The sequence below is a fragment of the Emys orbicularis genome, chromosome 14, assembly GCF_028017835.1.
Source record: "Emys orbicularis isolate rEmyOrb1 chromosome 14, rEmyOrb1.hap1, whole genome shotgun sequence".
Classification (NCBI taxonomy): domain Eukaryota; kingdom Metazoa; phylum Chordata; order Testudines; family Emydidae; genus Emys; species Emys orbicularis.
The window spans coordinates 34,105,426-34,122,633 of record NC_088696.1 but is presented as its reverse complement, the minus strand read 5'-3'; the positions used below and the strand labels follow the sequence as shown (position 1 = coordinate 34,122,633).

General features: G+C 42.4%; 1 protein-coding gene across 1 annotated transcript in view; it reads right to left on the bottom strand.

Annotated features, from left to right (window-relative positions):
- The window catches only part of SMPD3 (sphingomyelin phosphodiesterase 3), a 66,865-nt gene extending 50,964 nt beyond the window's left edge, over positions 1-15,901 (bottom strand). The window contains exon 1 of the mRNA XM_065416835.1: positions 14,558-15,901. Within this exon, the coding sequence (XP_065272907.1) occupies positions 14,558-15,901 (1,344 nt within the window). The remainder of the gene's footprint in view (positions 1-14,557) is intronic.
- Between the last annotated feature and the right edge of the window lie 1,307 nt (positions 15,902-17,208).

The following is a 17,208-nucleotide window of genomic DNA, read 5'->3' as shown; positions in this document are numbered from 1 at the left end:
TGTTGTTGTCTCTTTGAGGACTTGCCAACTCTCCTATACTCCCTTTTCCCTCAGATTTTCTTCCCATGGGACCTTACCTACCAGTTCTCCGAGTTTGTTAAAGTCTGCTTTTGTGAACTCCATTTTCCTTACTTTGTTGTTCTCATTCTTTCCTATATTTAGAATTACATACGCTTTCACGTTCACTTTCACCCAAATTGCCTTCTACCTTCAAATTCACAACCATTTCTTCCCTGTTAGTCAGAAGTCAGTCTAAAATGGCTGACCTCCTGGTTACTTCCCCCACCTGCTGAACCTAGAAGTTGTCCCAAGTACAGTGCAAGAACTAAATGGAGATTTTGTATTTTGCTGTATTACTTTTTCAACAGATACCTGAGTAGTTAAAGTTGATATCTGTCTAGGGCCCTCAGATGACCTCGTGGATGTTGACTTTAAACTAGGTTCACCGGGGGCAGGAGACCAAAGCCCTGAGGTAAGTGGAGAAATGGGATACGGAGCGGAAGCACAAGCAGGAGAGTGCAAGAGGGGAGGACTCATGTCTCAGACTGAGAAAGCAGGACAATCAGTGAGTTATCTAAAGTGCCTATACACAAATGCAAGAAGCCTGGAAAACAAGCAGGGAGAACTGGAAGTCCTGGCACAGTCAAGGAACTATGATGTCACTGGAATAACAGAGACTTGGTGGGATAACTCACAGGACTGGAGTACTGTCATGGATGGATATAAACTGTTCAGGAAGGACAGGCAGGGCAGAAAAGGTGGGGGAGTTGCATTGTATGTAAGAGAGGAGTATGACTGCTCAGAGCTCCGGTATGAAACTGCAGAAAAACCTGAGAGTCTCTGGATTAAGTTTAGAAGTGTGAGCAACTAGGGTGATGTTGTGGTGGGAGTCTGCTATAGACCACCAGACCAGGGGGATGAGGTGGACGAGGCTTTCTTCCGGCAACTAGCAGAAGTTACTAGATCGCAGGCCCTGGTTCTCATGGGAGACTTTAATCACCCTGATATCTGCTGGGAGAGCAATACAGCGGTGCACAGACAATCCAGGAAGTTTTTGGAAAGTGTAGGGGACAATTTCCTGGTGCAAGTGCTGGAGGAACCAACTAGGGGCAGAGCTCTTCTTGACCTGCTGCTCACAAACCGGGAAGAATTAGTAGGGGAAGCCAAAGTGGATGGGAACCTGGGAGGCAGTGACCATGAGATGGTCGAGTTCAGGATCCTGACACAAGGAAGAAAGGAGAGCAGCAGAATATGGACCCTGGACTTCAGAAAAGCAGACTTTGACTCCCTCAGGGAACTGATGGGCAGGATCCCCTGGGAGAATAACATGAGGGGGAAAGGAGTCCAGGAGAGCTGGCTGTATTTTAAAGAATCCTTATTGAGGTTGCAGGAAAAAATCATCCCGATGTGTAGAAAGAATAGTAAATTCAGCAGGAGACCAGCTTGGCTTAACAGTGAAATCCTTAAACGCAAAAAAGAAGCTTACAAGAAGTGGAAGATTGGACAAATGACCAGGGAGGAGTATAAAAATATTGCTCAGGCATGCAGGAGTGAAATCAGGAAGGCCAAATCACACTTGGAGTTGCAGCTAGCAAGAGATGTTAAGAGTAACAAGAAGGGTTTCTTCAGGTATGTTAGCAACAAGAAGAAAGTCAAGGAAAGTGTGGGCCCCTTACTGAATGAGGGAGGCAACCTAGTAACAGAGGATGTGGAAAAAGCTAATGTACTCAATGATTTTTTTGCCTCTGTCTTCACGAACAAGGCCAGCTCCCAGACTGCTGCACTGGGCAGCATAGTATGGGGAGAAGGTGACCAGCCCTCTGTGGAGAAAGAAGTGGTTCGGGACTATTTAGAAAAACTGGACGAGCACAAGTCCATGGGGCCGGATGCGCTGCATCCGAGGGTGCTAAAGGAGTTGGCGGATGTGATTGCAGAGCCATTGGCCATTATCTTTGAAAACTCATGGCGATCGGGGGAGGTCCCGGATGACTGGAAAAAGGCTAATGTAGTGCCCATCTTTAAAAAAGGGAAGGAGGAGGATCCGGGGAACTACAGGCCAGTCAGCCTCACCTCAGTCCCTGGAAAAATCATGGAGCAGGTCCTCAAGGAATCAATTCTGAAGCACTTAGAGGAGAGGAAAGTGATCAGGAACAGTCAGCATGGATTCACCAAGGGCAAGTCATGCCTGACTAACCTAATTGCCTTCTATGAGGAGATAACTGGGTCTGTGGATGAGGGGAAAGCAGTGGATGTGTTATTCCTTGACTTTAGCAAAGCTTTTGATACAGTCTCCCACAGTATTCTTGCCAGCAAGTTAAAGAAGTATGGGCTGGATGAATGGACTATAAGGTGGATAGAAAGCTGTCTAGATCGTCGGGCTCAACGGGTAGAGATCAATGGCTCCATGTCTAGTTGGCAGCCGGTTTCAAGTGGAGTGCCCCAGGGGTCGGTCCTGGGGCCGGTTTTGTTCAATATCTTCATTAATGATCTGGAAGATGGCGTGGACTGCACCCTCAGCAAGTTTGCAGATGACACTAAACTGGGAGGAGTGGTAGATACGCTGGAGGGTAGGGACAGGATACAGAGGGACCTGGACAAATTAGAGGATTGGGCCAAAAGAAACCTGATGAGGTTCAACAAGGACAAGTGCAGAGTCCTGCACTTAGGACGGAAGAATCCCATGCACTGTTACAGGCTAGGGACCGAATGGCTAGGAAGCAGTTCTGCAGAAAAGGACCTAGGGGTTACAGTGGACGAGAAGCTGGATATGAGTCAACAGTGTGCCCTTGTTGCCAAGAAGGCTAACGGCATTCTGGGCTGTATAAGTAGGGGCATTGCCAGCAGATCGAGGTACGTGATCGTTCCCCTCTATTCGACATTGGTGAGGCCTCATCTGGAGTACTGTGTCCAGTTTTGGGCCCCACACTACAAGAAGGATGTGGAAAAATTGGAGAGAGTCCAGCGGAGGGCAACAAAAATGATTAGGGGGCTGGAGCACATGACTTATGAGGAGAGGCTGAGGGAACTGGGATTGTTTAGTCTGCAGAAGAGAAGAATGAGGGGGGATTTGATAGCTGCTTTCAACTACCTGAAAGGGGGTTCCAAAGAGGATGGATCTAGACTGTTCTCAGTGGTACCTGATGACAGAACAAGGAGTAATGGTCTCAAGTTGCAGTTGGGGAGGTTTAGGTTGGATATTAGGGAAAACTTTTTTACTAGGAGGGTGGTGAAGCACTGAAATGGTTACCTAGGGAGGTGGTGGAATCTCCTTCCTTAGAGGTTTTTAAGGTCAGGCTTGACAAAGCCCTGGCTGGGATGATTTAGTTGGGAATTGGTCCTGCTTTGAGCAGAGGGTTGGACCTCCTGAGGTCCCTTCCAACCCTGATATTCTATGATTCTATGACTCTGTGTCCATTACTGGCAATCTTATCATGCGACCGAAGCTTTTGGTGACCATGTGATTGTTGACCCTGTATAGCAGCATTTCTTGATAAATGTGTTGTGTAATTTGTTGGATTCTATCCTAATAATGCGTCTATCAAGAAAGCCACTAAAACCGAACTAGTCCTGATGGATTGCTGGATTCGGCTACAAATATGATCACCGCTTCACAATTTGCCAGAATAAATATAAAATTCCCAGACAAAAACTATGTTTAAGTAGAGTTAAAGGTAAGAGTAAATATCTGCAATTTAAGGTAAACTACAGGGATGTTGTAATTGTTCCAAAAATAAGCTTTATAACCCCAGGAAATTCACAGGTTAAACTTAAAAGAATTCCAAACATTTTAAGGGTATGTACATGCAGAGTTAGGATACTCAGACAACCACTGAGAACAATGAGAGATCTTTCTCAAAATGACCACCAACTGAGGGCAGCTGTTTTCAGTCCCATTGAAAACAATGAAAGATGGCTGCTATTTTGAAAGAAGGCAGTTCTTTGTGGAATTCTCAGTAGGAAACTATTGTATCCTTCAGCCTCTCCTGCAAGATAAACTTTCAGCTATGAAGAATAATGAGAAAAAGTGATCATATGTCCTAAAACAAAATATTCAAATGTAAACAATGCACAAGATTAGAGTGAGTTTTAAGTATATCAGAAGTTTGAAGGTGTTGTGTTACTGAGATCATTGAGGGAAAGAAAAAATAAAAAAGTCTGAAACTGGTTGCTAAAATTTCTTTATGAACCCATAGGAATTTCAATTCCTAAAGTAATGAACAGATTTACTTGTAAATTCTCAGAAATTCATTCTGTACTCAGACTCTTCAGAGTAAGTGCTGTAGTTTTTGTGAGGATACATTATATTTTTCATACATTCCCAAAAGAAGAGTTTTAATCTCTACTTCAGGTGCACAGCACAACACATCCTTAATTATGGATTTACTACTACTATCTCCATAATAGATTATAGGACAGCCAATAGCTCTGAATGCAGCTGATTCTATTCCAAGTCTGCCTTGAAATGCACTTTTTAGCATTTGTCACTCCCCGGAGGTTTCTTTTAGCATATCAAAGAAGAGTTCCTTGAATCACCCTCTAGGGAGAGATTTTCTTTTTACATTAGTGATTTGAATAGCTTTTACTTTGATAAAGTTTCTTCACTCTCCCTCACCAGCTCTTCCTGTTTTTTTTTCACCAGACTCTCTGTTACAATAGCACATTCAGCAAATACCTATGTTTTGTAGAACAGTAAGTGGTAATGTGATTACAGATACCATAAGTTACCATCATTTAGTTTTATTTGTATGATTGATTTGGCAAACTTTCTGCCTGAAGTGTGGAACATTCATTAGGTGCTTGTACTTGTAGTGGGTTATGGAAATTATTCTATCTTATTGCCTTATGTTCTAAGCTCACTGTGTTAGGGGTTGTACAAACACACCTTAGTAGATGGTCTCTAGGTTTACTTGGCCCTGCCTGAACATGGGGCGGGGGGGAAGAGGGGCCTGAACTAGTGACCTCTTGAGGTCCCTTCCAGCCTTACATTTCTATGAACCAGATGGTGCTTGATCTGCAAGGAAACTACACTCCTTTTCTATATGTCATGCTGCTGCTACTACTAAACAATTAGTAGGCACTGTGGATGAAAGCTCCATTAACTATTTGATTGAAATTGCACTCAACTGGAGCCTCCTTTTCAAATAAACTTCCCACTTCAGAGAGTTCTGAATTAAGATTAGGAGGTGGCATAGTTTTCCCACTCAAATGCAGGGCAAAATGCCATAGAACACACTGCTCTCTGAGAAAAACGATGGGTGTATCTACACTTCAATAAAAGATCTGCAGCACAGCCACAGTTTGTCTGAGTCAGTTGACTTGGGTTCAGGGGTGTTATAAAACTGCAGTGTAGACAGTCAGGCTTGGGCTGGTACCCAGGCTGCATGAACCCCATGAGGAAGACAGGTCTCAGAGACAGGACTCCAGCCTGAGCCTGAATGTCTACACTGCTATCTTTAGCCCTGCAGCCCAAGCCCAAGCCAGCTTATCCAGGCGCTGTCACGGTGTAGAAATATCTTGTGTTGATGAGAACTAGGGATCCTAGAAATCCATTGCCACGGAAAAATGCAAAATTTGCATTTTTACAGAGAATCTTTAATTTTTACATTTTGTAAAAAATAAAAACACATACAGTAGAACCCCGTACTTCCAATGCTCACACAGGAGTATGGGAAATTGACGCTTCAGCCCCGGGCAGCAGGGCTCCCGCAGTCAGATTTCATTTTAGTTGCGGAAAAATGCAGATTTTTATGTTTTTTGATTGAAGACGTTTGAGGTTTTTTTTTTATCATGGAAAACTAGGATCCCTGATGAGAACTCACAAATATTTTCTTGTCTTCGTCCTATCAGCAAAAACACTGATTTATAAAGAACAGGCCACTGTCAATAGAGAAATGTACAAATTTCTGAGTTTATCTAAACCATTAGATAAACTGATTTATTTTAAGCCATTTTTCTGTTCTATGCAATAACACTGTATTTGTAAGCACCTACGAAGTAGACACAAATACATAGTAACAGAGGACATGATGTATTCTGTAGCATGTTATGTGTAAGTAAAGATGTCCACATACCAGGACACCTCACTACAGCACTGTGCTATTCTTTGTTCAGAAGGGGAGAGATACAGGGTGTTAATATTAGCCAGAATGTATTATAGTGAGATGGGGAGCTAACAGCCTATTGAGATCCCCACCCTGTACCGGGGTAGGAAAGAAGTTGAGGTCATAGGGTACAAAATGATATCACAATGCAGACAAAAAAAATATCAAAAATCAGAACCTAGCTTGGAAGAGCATTGGAGTTTCAGTGGCAGGGAAGTGGACAAATTTTATGGCACACACTCTTGGGTGGAACAAGTGGATGAGACAAAGTCAATGCTTAAAAGAGGTTGTGGATAAGACCTCACCTTCTGACAAATACAGTGCACTGTTTGTTCAGAATAAAAACTGCTTGATTTTTTCCCTTACCTAGTGGAGATAGTGTCATAAATTTTATATAAAAGAGAATGTGTTAAGTTATTCTTCAGCTGAGTGTAGAACAAAAAAAAGTGCGTGCCTGTGTGTGAATGTGTTCATGTTAAAGCAAAGTTCATGACTACCATGTACGTGCACAAGGTCCCACTTGTATTCACTTTCATCCACTCAGGAGGCAATCTGGCTTATCAGACAGCATCCTGAGCACAGAAGAGCAAGCATGCCAGTCATACTTTGCAAAGATATCTCTTCCCTTTTTGGAGTGAAACAGCATTAAAGGCTATGACAGGAAATGTAAAATCTGCAAAACAGAGTCCAAGGTTGTGTCTTGAGGGAGTTATAAACAAATGGGGAACTCTGTGCTAGAACACAATGTCACCAAATCCAAGGCAGAGTCTTGCAAGTCCCAAGTTGTCAGAGTATGAAAATGGATTGGTTTTCTGGCGTGTTTGTTAACTTTTTCTCATTAGTCTTCAGTGGCAGCAGAGACCAGTTGATTTAATGCATTACACATTAAATTTTCTCTTGGATGTGAGTAGCAATTTTTTCTCCTAGATTTCTCTTATTATGTACCAAAGGGATCCTCATGTTTGAGATGGAGAACACTGCTGGAGGTTCAAGGGTACAAGGTGCTGGGTTGACAGTTCTGAAGACTTAAGTTCTCCACTTATCCATAGAACAGGGAGAATACAGGGAGCAACAGCCCCTCACTGCCTTGTTAATACATAGGCTTGGCAGGATTCTATTTAAATCGAGAGCCGTCAGTAAACATCGATTTCAGCTCACACATTGAAATCGAAAAAAAATTCCAACAGTAACAGTCGGTGACTCGGTGCAACACCTTGCGCCTGCAGTGATTGGATGTCACCGACCTGCAGCAGCGCAGAGAACTCAGCCCTGCGGTTATGGGAGGGAGGGAAGGACCGGTATTGTGACAATGGAGCTGCAGACGGCTCCTTGCACAGCCACAAGGCCAGTGACACTGGATTCCTATAGGCACAGGGTTGTGGAAGGCTGCAGTCTTGGCAGGGCAGAGCAGAGACCCTGAGCCAGGGCCATGAGGAGAAGGCCAAACCCCGGCTGTGTGGGAGGCCATCCCACTGCTGAATGGCTCCTGCCTGGGGATGGAGCCGTTCAAGTGGGGAGGTCTCCTCAGTGACCGGAGGCTCATCTTCCTCGCAATCCTGGCTGGGGTCTCTGCTGTGCCCCACCAGGACTGCAGCCTTCCCTACACCTTGCACCTGCTGGGATCAAGTGCCATCAGCCCTGCAGCAGCACTAGGGTGACCAGACAGCAAGTGTGAAAAATCGGGACAAAGGGTGGGGGGCAATAGGACTGTCCCTATATAATCGGGACATCTGGTCACCCTAAGCAGCACAGGGAGCCCTTTGCTGCTCTGCTGTCATGGCTCTGCTCATTTTCTCACCAGCCAAGAGTGTTGGAGCCCACCCTGGGCAGGAACTGTTCAGAAGTGGGGTGGCCTCCCCTGCAGCCCAGAGCTTGTTCTCCTCCTTGCAACCCTGGCCCAGGGTCTCTGCTCTGCTGGCCCAGGACTACAGTTTCCCCTGCACATTCTGCCCAGATGTCTTCGGTCCTGCTGCCCCATAGGGAGCCCCTTGCAGTCCTGTTATCAGTGCTGGCAACCCCCTGTAGCCCTGCTGTCAGCGCTGCCCTAGCCCTAATACCAATTCTACCCCCTCAATTTCCCACAACTGTAAAAATAATTAAAAATCAGGGGGGGGAAATAAAAAAAATCAGTATCAATTGTCAAAATTTGAAAAATAATAAAAATTGAGTTCTGCCAAGCCTATTAATATGCCTTAATCTTGACCTGGAGATATCACCTACAGAGGAGAAATTAGTTCAAGCTTCCATGCCAAATCCATGGTCTAGCTCATGAAATTGCCAGCCAAAGTGCCAAGGACGATGATGGCTTCTGTGATGGACTATAAAATCCCCTTTACACAGGCCCATGAAAAGCAGTCAGTTGGCATCAAGTCAGCCCCCACTGATCAAGCTAGGTTTGAACCAATGTTAAAAGGCTCTGAATTCCATTTCTCTCTCTCTCTCTAGTCCTGGCTCTGCCACTGACCTACTATGTTACCTTGAATATGTCACGTCAGCTTTTTGTGCCTCCATTTCTTCTTCTGCAAAATAGTGATAAGGATACAGACCTTTCTTTGTAAAGTGCTTTGAGATCTATGGATGAAAAGCACTATGTAAGAGCTGAGTGTTTTACGGATATTACTAATGATACTTCAGCTATCTATAGCCCCAGATAAACTATATTGTTTGTCTATACAAATCTCTCAAAATCCAGAACTTCACAATCGGGGCAGGGTAATCCTAATTTATAACAGAGCTCCCTCTTCACTGGAAAAAAGGGCCCATTTCAAAGATGCAAGTGTGTGAAATGTAGGGAACTTTTTGGTGAAATAGCCTCATTTTGTAATGCAAAGTTTCAATCCTCAAATTTCAAATAGTTTTGAATTTAATTTGAATTGAATCTAGCTTCTTGCTGCCTTTGCTCTATAGCAGGGGACAGATGGTACCAATAAAATAAGACACACACCCATACCCTCCTTTCCCCTGTGAACATTCTTCTGATTTTGGAAGCTAGCTTTTTTTCTGAGATTCTGCAAGGTTAAAGGGTTTGTCATCATGATGGCTGGAAACTGTATGTGATTAAATATGCGATCCCATGACACTCACCCCAATCAACTCTTCTTCCCCCCCATCCTCTGCCCTCTTCCCCATAGTACAGAGGGCATTCCTCTTTTACCTTGAGAGCTGAATCTGTGGTACAGGAGAGGTAAGGGGAAGATTCTGAAGTACTACTCTGTTTTTGAAAGAGATAGCTTTCCTCTTCCTAAAATGGCAGAAGGTTCTCCTTTCCACATGAGGCAGACAGAATATAATCTCACAATCCTGCAATATGCCAGCCTGCATAAAGAGTAATTTTAACTCCATCCCTGACATTAGAGGGGAGCAGCTAGGCTCTTCCTCAACAAGACTACATGAACTCATGCTGAGATAAACCCTTAATTTAAATCAGATTAGGTTGGACATAGTCCAAAGCAATGTGGGAATAACTACCTGTAAATGAAAATCTTAATCTGGAAACTAGTAACATCCAGTTCCAATCACTGGCTCCCAAATGATTATGGATAATCAAAACAGGCTCTAAAGAATGTACTTTGTGAGAAGATAGATGAGGATTGCTTGGGAATATAGTTGCAAAATGAGCATGTGGGGGACAGCAAGTTGAAGAGGGGTTCCAGGGAGCATTTGGAGGCTGAGAATGAAGAATGAGATTAGACTAAGAAGAGACAGATGATGAAGCCTGTAAAATTAGTGGAGAATAGGACTACCAGACACCTTGCGTTATGTCAGGGACATTTTCCATGTTATAACCCTTATAAAACACACAATGTTCCAGCTTGAAGGAAATAGGCAGCTGATTACCTCATGGCCACGTGGCTCCCCCATGGTCAAGGGAGAAGCTCAGATGCTACTCTCCTGTATTACTCTTAAGCATGGTCACCATATTTTCTGTGAAATAGTTAATTTGAAGACATCTTTCAGGTGTGGCAAAAAACAGTATCTTACAATCAGATAGATTTTATGCTGATGATGTGATGATTTAACTTAGTGCTCCCTTGGTTTAATGTCCTGGCACTTGGATGCCAGGACATTCTGGAGTTCTACTGAAGATTACCGAGATTGGCCTCTCCTCACATGTAGTCTAGTTAAGCTTTTATTAAAAACACAGTTGTCTGTCCTATGAAATCTCATCACTATTGTTCCAAACACAACAAAATGAATTATGTCACTTTGTGATAAGAGCTCTAGAGCTTTACAATACCAGGGTGTGTTTCACTGAATGGTATTTGCTTCCTGCAGGAAATACACTTCCCAGCTGCAGAGATGTCTGCAGGACTATATGTTCTGTACAGATGCAGACATCCCCATATAAACCCTTATCTAAAGCCCATTGAAATCATTGGAGATTCCCGCTAACTTCAGTGGTCTTTGGCTCAGGCCCATAATATCCAAGCCCCTCATTTGTTGTAGGTTATTGTTTCAGTAATACATAAACTCTGCTCTTTGCAAAGTGTTAAAAACTTCTTTTACTAAACAAATAAGTTGTGTCAACACTAAACTACATAGATCATCCTGCATCTTCTCATGAAAGAAAATTACCTGTGACCACTTAATGTACAATACAAACTGAAAAGCATTTCATAGCACAGAGTACACTTAATTCAGAAGAAAAAACATTTCGGGGAATAAAATACATGTCAGAATCACACAGGCATGAGACAAATATTGTTTTCAGGCTGGGTCTGAGATCTGTACCAGTTTAAGTGATCTTGGCCCTTCAGGAGTCTTTATAGTAAATTGGTCCCTCATCCTCTGCTAAACTGTGACTTTAAGAACTTGAATCAATAATTAAGTCTATCATTCCAATGGTATCTGGAAAAGAGGCTTAATTTTCTGCAAGGGGAATGGAAACACTGCTGACTTCCTAGCAGGGTAACAAATCAATGACGCAGCAATGGGCAGCTGAAAGCAGATTAAAAACAATCTCTTAATCCTTAATATATGCACAAATTGAAGTGGAATCATTGTGACCTGAGTAGTTTCCATATTCTAGAGAGTTTATGCTCATTTTATGTATGCAGCTCTGAATGATTAGAGAACAAACTTTAGCTATGTTCATCAATAAAAAACGACCCCAGGCTACAAAATCCAGATCCAAAATGTGAATCTCATTAGCTCATGGTGTACAGACCTAGGATTTTGGTTCTGTAATATATATAAGGAATGGTAAATTATTACAAATTATATATGTATGTGTATGTTTGCTTATCTTCTAATTCCCATATTTAAAGGTTCTGATTTGATTGTTATTAGGGTTTACCAAAACATTCTATCAGCTATCCATCCACCCGTAGACCTTATAGACAAAATTACAGGCACTCCCATTGTTCATCACTTGCATTGAACCTTATTAAGCTGTTCTGAACAATCTAAGGTGAACTTTTGCAAGAAAAATGTATCTGCTTTGAGCACCTGAAACATTTTATTATTTGTAAATGAAAGCGTGGACTTAAATTATTGGAGAAATAATTCTTAAACTGGAGGTATGTGTGGCACTCTGTACCTTAAAGCAGCACCCTGGAACCCCCATATTCACCACTGTCACATAATGATATGTTTTGTACAAAGTATGCCTTGTGAGGTATCATTTTAAAATTCTTGATTTGTTAAATTTTAATATCCTGTTGGATTGTATGTGCTATCATTGTATGTGAAGTCATGAAGTTTGCGCTGTGTGTGTTACTGAAATGTTTGAGGTTGGGAACACCCACAACCAGCCTTTTAGGTACAACAATGGAGTAGCCAGATGTGCTCATGGTCCATTAAAGGGAATCCACACTCCTAACAACCATCCCAGAAGACTTCTCAGAGAGATCATATAGACCACTGGTTCCCAAACTTTAACAACCTGTGAACCCCTTTCACTAAAATGTCAAGTCTCACGAACCTCCTCCTAAAAATGAATATTTCTAGGGATTTTCTCCTTTACCTGAGTATAAATTATAAAAGCAGTGATCTTGGAAATATAAAATTTGTTTTTGACATGCTTATTACACACTATTATTATTTATCATTACAGTATTTTTATTACATTATGAAAACGGCAACACTCTTCCAAGATCTCACTTTGGTAGCTTGTATCACTTTGAATAAGCCTGTTATAAGACAAGGCTCCTATGTTTCATCAAGGAGTATCAGATGTGAAACAGCAGGAAGGGATTTAAGAAGCCAACTCAGAGTTCCTCGTACACAAGCATTCAGGTCTTGAGCAGCCCAGGCAAACAACACACATTACAACAAAGCTTAAACTTCTTCTTCATAATTTTAAAAACAATACTAGCTGCCTATTTCATTTTTAAAAAACAGCAAAAAATATCCACCTCCCTTTCCATTTCTTATAAGGAGTCTTGAAGTGTGATGGGGCTCCGTGCTGCTGGCCCCGTGCTGCCCGGGGTCCCTAGGGACAGCTCTGTCCGCCATTAGGGAATTTTTTCCTGAGAACCCCCTGTAACATTCACGAACCCCAGTTTGGGAACCACTGATATAGACTATGGAGGATGCTTGACCAATGGGGGTGGATCTCCATGTTACAAGCATAGATCTTTCCAGCAAGCTGGAAGAAACTATCAAGAGAAGTGACATTATGACTTGGCCTCACACTCCCCACAACTCAACACCTGGAAACATGTCTGGAGGACAAAGACTTTGAACAGGGGAGGGTGGGCCTGGGCTGGAGGAGAGTTCGAGCCTGAGTACTGAAGATCTGTGACCTGTTTATACTATCAGCGTGAGACACTGCTCGATTCAAATCCTGTTTAGTTTACAGAACTCAGATAGCAAATTTACTTTTATTTCTTAGGTAACCAACCTTGATCTCTACACTTATTACTTATAATCACTTGAAATCTCTCTTTCTGTAGTTTATACATTTGTTTTATATTTTACCTAAAACAGTGTGTTTTGGTTGAAGTGCATGGGAAATCTCAGCTCAAGATACAAGATAGTGTGTGTCCTCTCCAATTCGAGGAAGGGTCAGGCTGGGTAATGAACTTAAACTGGTCAGACTTCTGTCCAGGGCAAGGTAGTACAGTTCTGGGGTGCAAGGCTGGGGAGCTGGGGGGAATTGGCTGGAGCCTTCTATTGTCGGTTCATGAGTGGTTAGGAGAAGCATTTGTGCAACTCAGTTGGGTGTGTCCCTGCCTGTGGATGTCTGCGTAAGTGCAGTACCTGCCAGAGGCTTGTAGCTTGCCAACAGCATCACAGTTTAAGAGGGAGCCCAGGTTGGTGGGACAGAGGACTCAGCAGTCCCACAGTCCAGGCTGCAACCTGGGAAAACCCCTCACACTATGTCAAAGGCCAGAACCTGAAATCTAATACTCCTGGGGATTTTTGGATACGTTTAGATTGGAAACCCTGGATCTGAGCCTAGCCTTACAGTTTTGGTTCTTGGTCAAATCCAAAATGAGAAGGGGTCTGGTTTCTAGTTTCTAGTGAGATATACAGCCAATCTCATAAGACTTCAACACAATGTGTTGCCAGTCTTGCAAAACCAGCTCATTTCATGGAGATGTCTAGTATCTGCCTCCTCTGACCCTGACAAGCACAACTCTTTACTTCAAACCACATATTCTCACAACCATCATCTTATTTAAATTAATTATCCTAAGAAAGTGAAAAAAACATAATGCTCCCAAACTTCTGAAGTGGAAAACAGAACGGGCAGCTGCACTCTGAGTGTAGAAAACCGTCCTACCAAAGAGAAGCATCTCAGACCTACTCTCCAAAGCCTGGGAAATTTTACAAGACAACCCTCTTGAATGATCACTATGTGAAACAGGCTCCCCAGACTTTTTGGTCCACTTGTTCTGCACTTGGTACTCACCACTGTCCTCCACTACAAGTTTCACTCTGCATAAACTACTATCATAATTTTCAGTGCCAAACATTTTCCTTTGGTTTTGCTTACTTCTTTATCAACTATCACCTCACACAATGGGAGAGGCATCATTACATGCTAAAAAGACAGTTCACATATCTCATGAAATAATTTTAGTTTTTGTTTTGTTTTGAGGCTGACTGTCCCTCAAACATCCCCAATTTGCTCCGTAAACACACAGCATGAGTGAATTTGTTAGTGTCATTGTCCCTCACCTGTTAATGTGTCTCTCTTGAGGCTTATTTAAAGCATACTTTTTTTATTAAAAAGAGATTTCTTCAAAATGAGAGCAAAATCCCAAGAGAAGAGCTTGATACTTTGACACCCTTAAATCTGAACCCTAGCCCCAAATCTTCAACGTTTCATGCATGTCTATCATCTTAGTACATTCTCTAAGCCACAAATTCTAGCCTAAATGTAATCCAGATCTGAACACTGCTTCTCTGACCCATCTCTAACAGAGTTTATTGACCAGCAATACAGTTGATTTATAACCAAGCATGTACTAGAGACAGTTATAGGTTTCAAAAAGAAAGGGCCTTACCTTGAGAAACAAGGCCCCCTTGGAAGCCAAGGAGTCCGTTCCTTTTCCATTGGGGTAACAGTGATAGGCAGCATCCATAATTGGGTAGCGGCTGGCAAAAAGCAGGCCACTGTTAACAAACTTAAAGCTACAGCAGCCATGGCAGCCATAGACCCCAACATCATATAGAATGTATTCAAAATAGTGATGGAGCTGCTGTTTCAACTTCTCTGCTGCTCTTTTGTCAAACACTTCCTGCAAGCACAGGAAGTCCAAGTTGGCAGGGAAGAAAGCAGAGATCTCATGGTCAAAAATTTCATCCATATGCTTCTTTTTCCTCACAGAGGTCTTCTTCATGACCGAGGCTTTGTAAAGGAGCTTGTTGTTGATGTTACTTTGGTCCACTGTGCCATCTCCAATGCGAACCTTAACCAGGGACTCTCGCGAGGCAGTGTAGCTGTCTAAACTCCCAGAATCTCCTTCTTTCTGCTTATGGTTGGGTATTTGACCCTTTGGACTCTCTCTTTCACCTTCCAAGGAGTGTTCTGCTGGGCTACTGATATTAGCCTGGCCACTAATGGCATCCGCTTCTGGGTCTGAAATGTGGCCATTATCCTCCCCACTTATGCGCACGATACATGTGTTGTTGTCCTCTCCCTCATTTAGTTCCCCTCCAGCTTTAGCATCTCTGCTATCCTCACTGTTATTTGAGCCAGAATTGTCTCCCTTGTACTCCATAGATGATGTCCTTTTGATGCCTACATTGACAGCACGATTAGTGCTATCTCCAACTTGGGGAGAGACCAAGCTGCTGAAACTGGCTGCACTGATGGATGTGTTAGTGGGGGAATCTATATATATTTTTATCTGTGGTCTGCTTGCCCCATTTCTGATTCTCCGCCCAATTTCTCTAGCCCGTGCCTGTGTGTTGAACACATTGTTAAATCTTGCCAGAGAGTCTGGTAGCAGACAAACATTGGCACTACCAAAGCAGAAGCTTTTCCCATTGCCTGTAGCTTTCCATTCAGTAAGTAGTGTAGCGCCATTGGCCTGGCTCTTGTCTCCTAGCCTGGAGTAGATATATGGCCTTCTAGCTGACTGGAGAGGTGACCATAACAAGAAGCCAATCAGGGCAAAAGGAAGAGATGCCACCAGCAGTGCCAAGTAGATGGGAGTGGTAATAATGATGCAGAGTGCTTGAAAGTAGCACGGATCATCTGCCCTTTGTCGTTTCTCATAGGTGGTAGGAACAAAGGAGGCCACAAGCCTGTCTGCAAACCAATAACATGGGAAAATCAGGCCCCAGGAAAAGGAATGCAGAACTGATAGAAAGCTGTTGGGAAATGGGGAAGTGTATAAAACCATTGCAACTCAGTTATGACAACACTTCAGGGACTACTACATGATGTCACTGTCAACCGTCCATCAGAACACTGGGGTGGAGGTCAGGGAAAAATCGTCCAGCCAACAGTTTGGGTTTCCAAGTGTAGTAAACACTTATCACCTTAAGAGCACCATTTCACTTTGTCAAGTAAGAGGGAAACAAGGCCACTGTGTCTCTGTCTTTTTGGCACCTATATTCTTCAGAGGAGGTCATTGCTCACTGCAAGGTACCATAATGAATCTCAGATGGGGCAGATGTAAAACCTGTAGAGACAAAAAAGTAAAAATATACTTAATTTTTACTCAAGGTTTGAAGCATGTTTTTCCCACACTCATACCAGTTTTTCTTCTAAGTCAATGGTTATTTTCCTTTTGGTTGTTGTCATTTCATTTTACATGGCAATGTGACTGTCTGCTAAACACTGGGTGATATCTTCTTTCAGCTATTTGATGTAAATCTGCAGTAACTCTATTCACTTGTACCTCTGAATCTGGCCCATTCAATGCAAATGACCTTAAGGTTGCCATGAAAATTATAACACTGAATTCTCTGCTCTTGCAAATTTAAAGTCTTAACCTGAGTACTACATTAGCAGTTTTTTTGAATTTTATAATCTCTCTCTCTTTGAAGGCTGCACTGTTATTTAAATCAAATATATCTACATCTCATCAAATTCTATTTGCCAGTTATTTGTAGGTAGTTCTAAAACAGTATTATATTTAGCATCTTATCACTTAAGTTAATCAGTCTTGGAGTGACATAAAAGTCCTTGGATGAACAAGAAAAGATTTATGTGATGTGGGTTTGAAGGCAAAGGCATATTGTGATAAAGGGCTGAGAACAATCTGATGCTTGTTTACCAAAACAAAAAAATCTTAGCTATGCTGTTCTCTAAAATTTGCATTAGGGTAGCAACAATTATGGCAACTCCACTCTGCTTAAACCTAGAAACAGGGGAGTTAACCAACAGGTGGACAGCAGTGAAGACAGGAAAAGGTAGGTAATCAGTATAGCCGTGATAAAGGAGCACGAAATAAGAGAGTAAGTGTGAATAAAAGGATTTTATATTCTTCACCTTAGGCTAAATAAATTTAAATCAGTGTCTTTGTCAACACTGCGAGTAAGACTATGTAGTGACAACTGTTTATTAATTTTTGGAATAAAATTCCCTTCTAGAATTGCTTTCTATAATTCTAAAACCTAGAATTTCTACAGTATTAAGCCATGCTGACTAAAGGCATAGCTACCAAATGAGAAAGAGCGGGGATATAGTGAGCTATGCTACAAT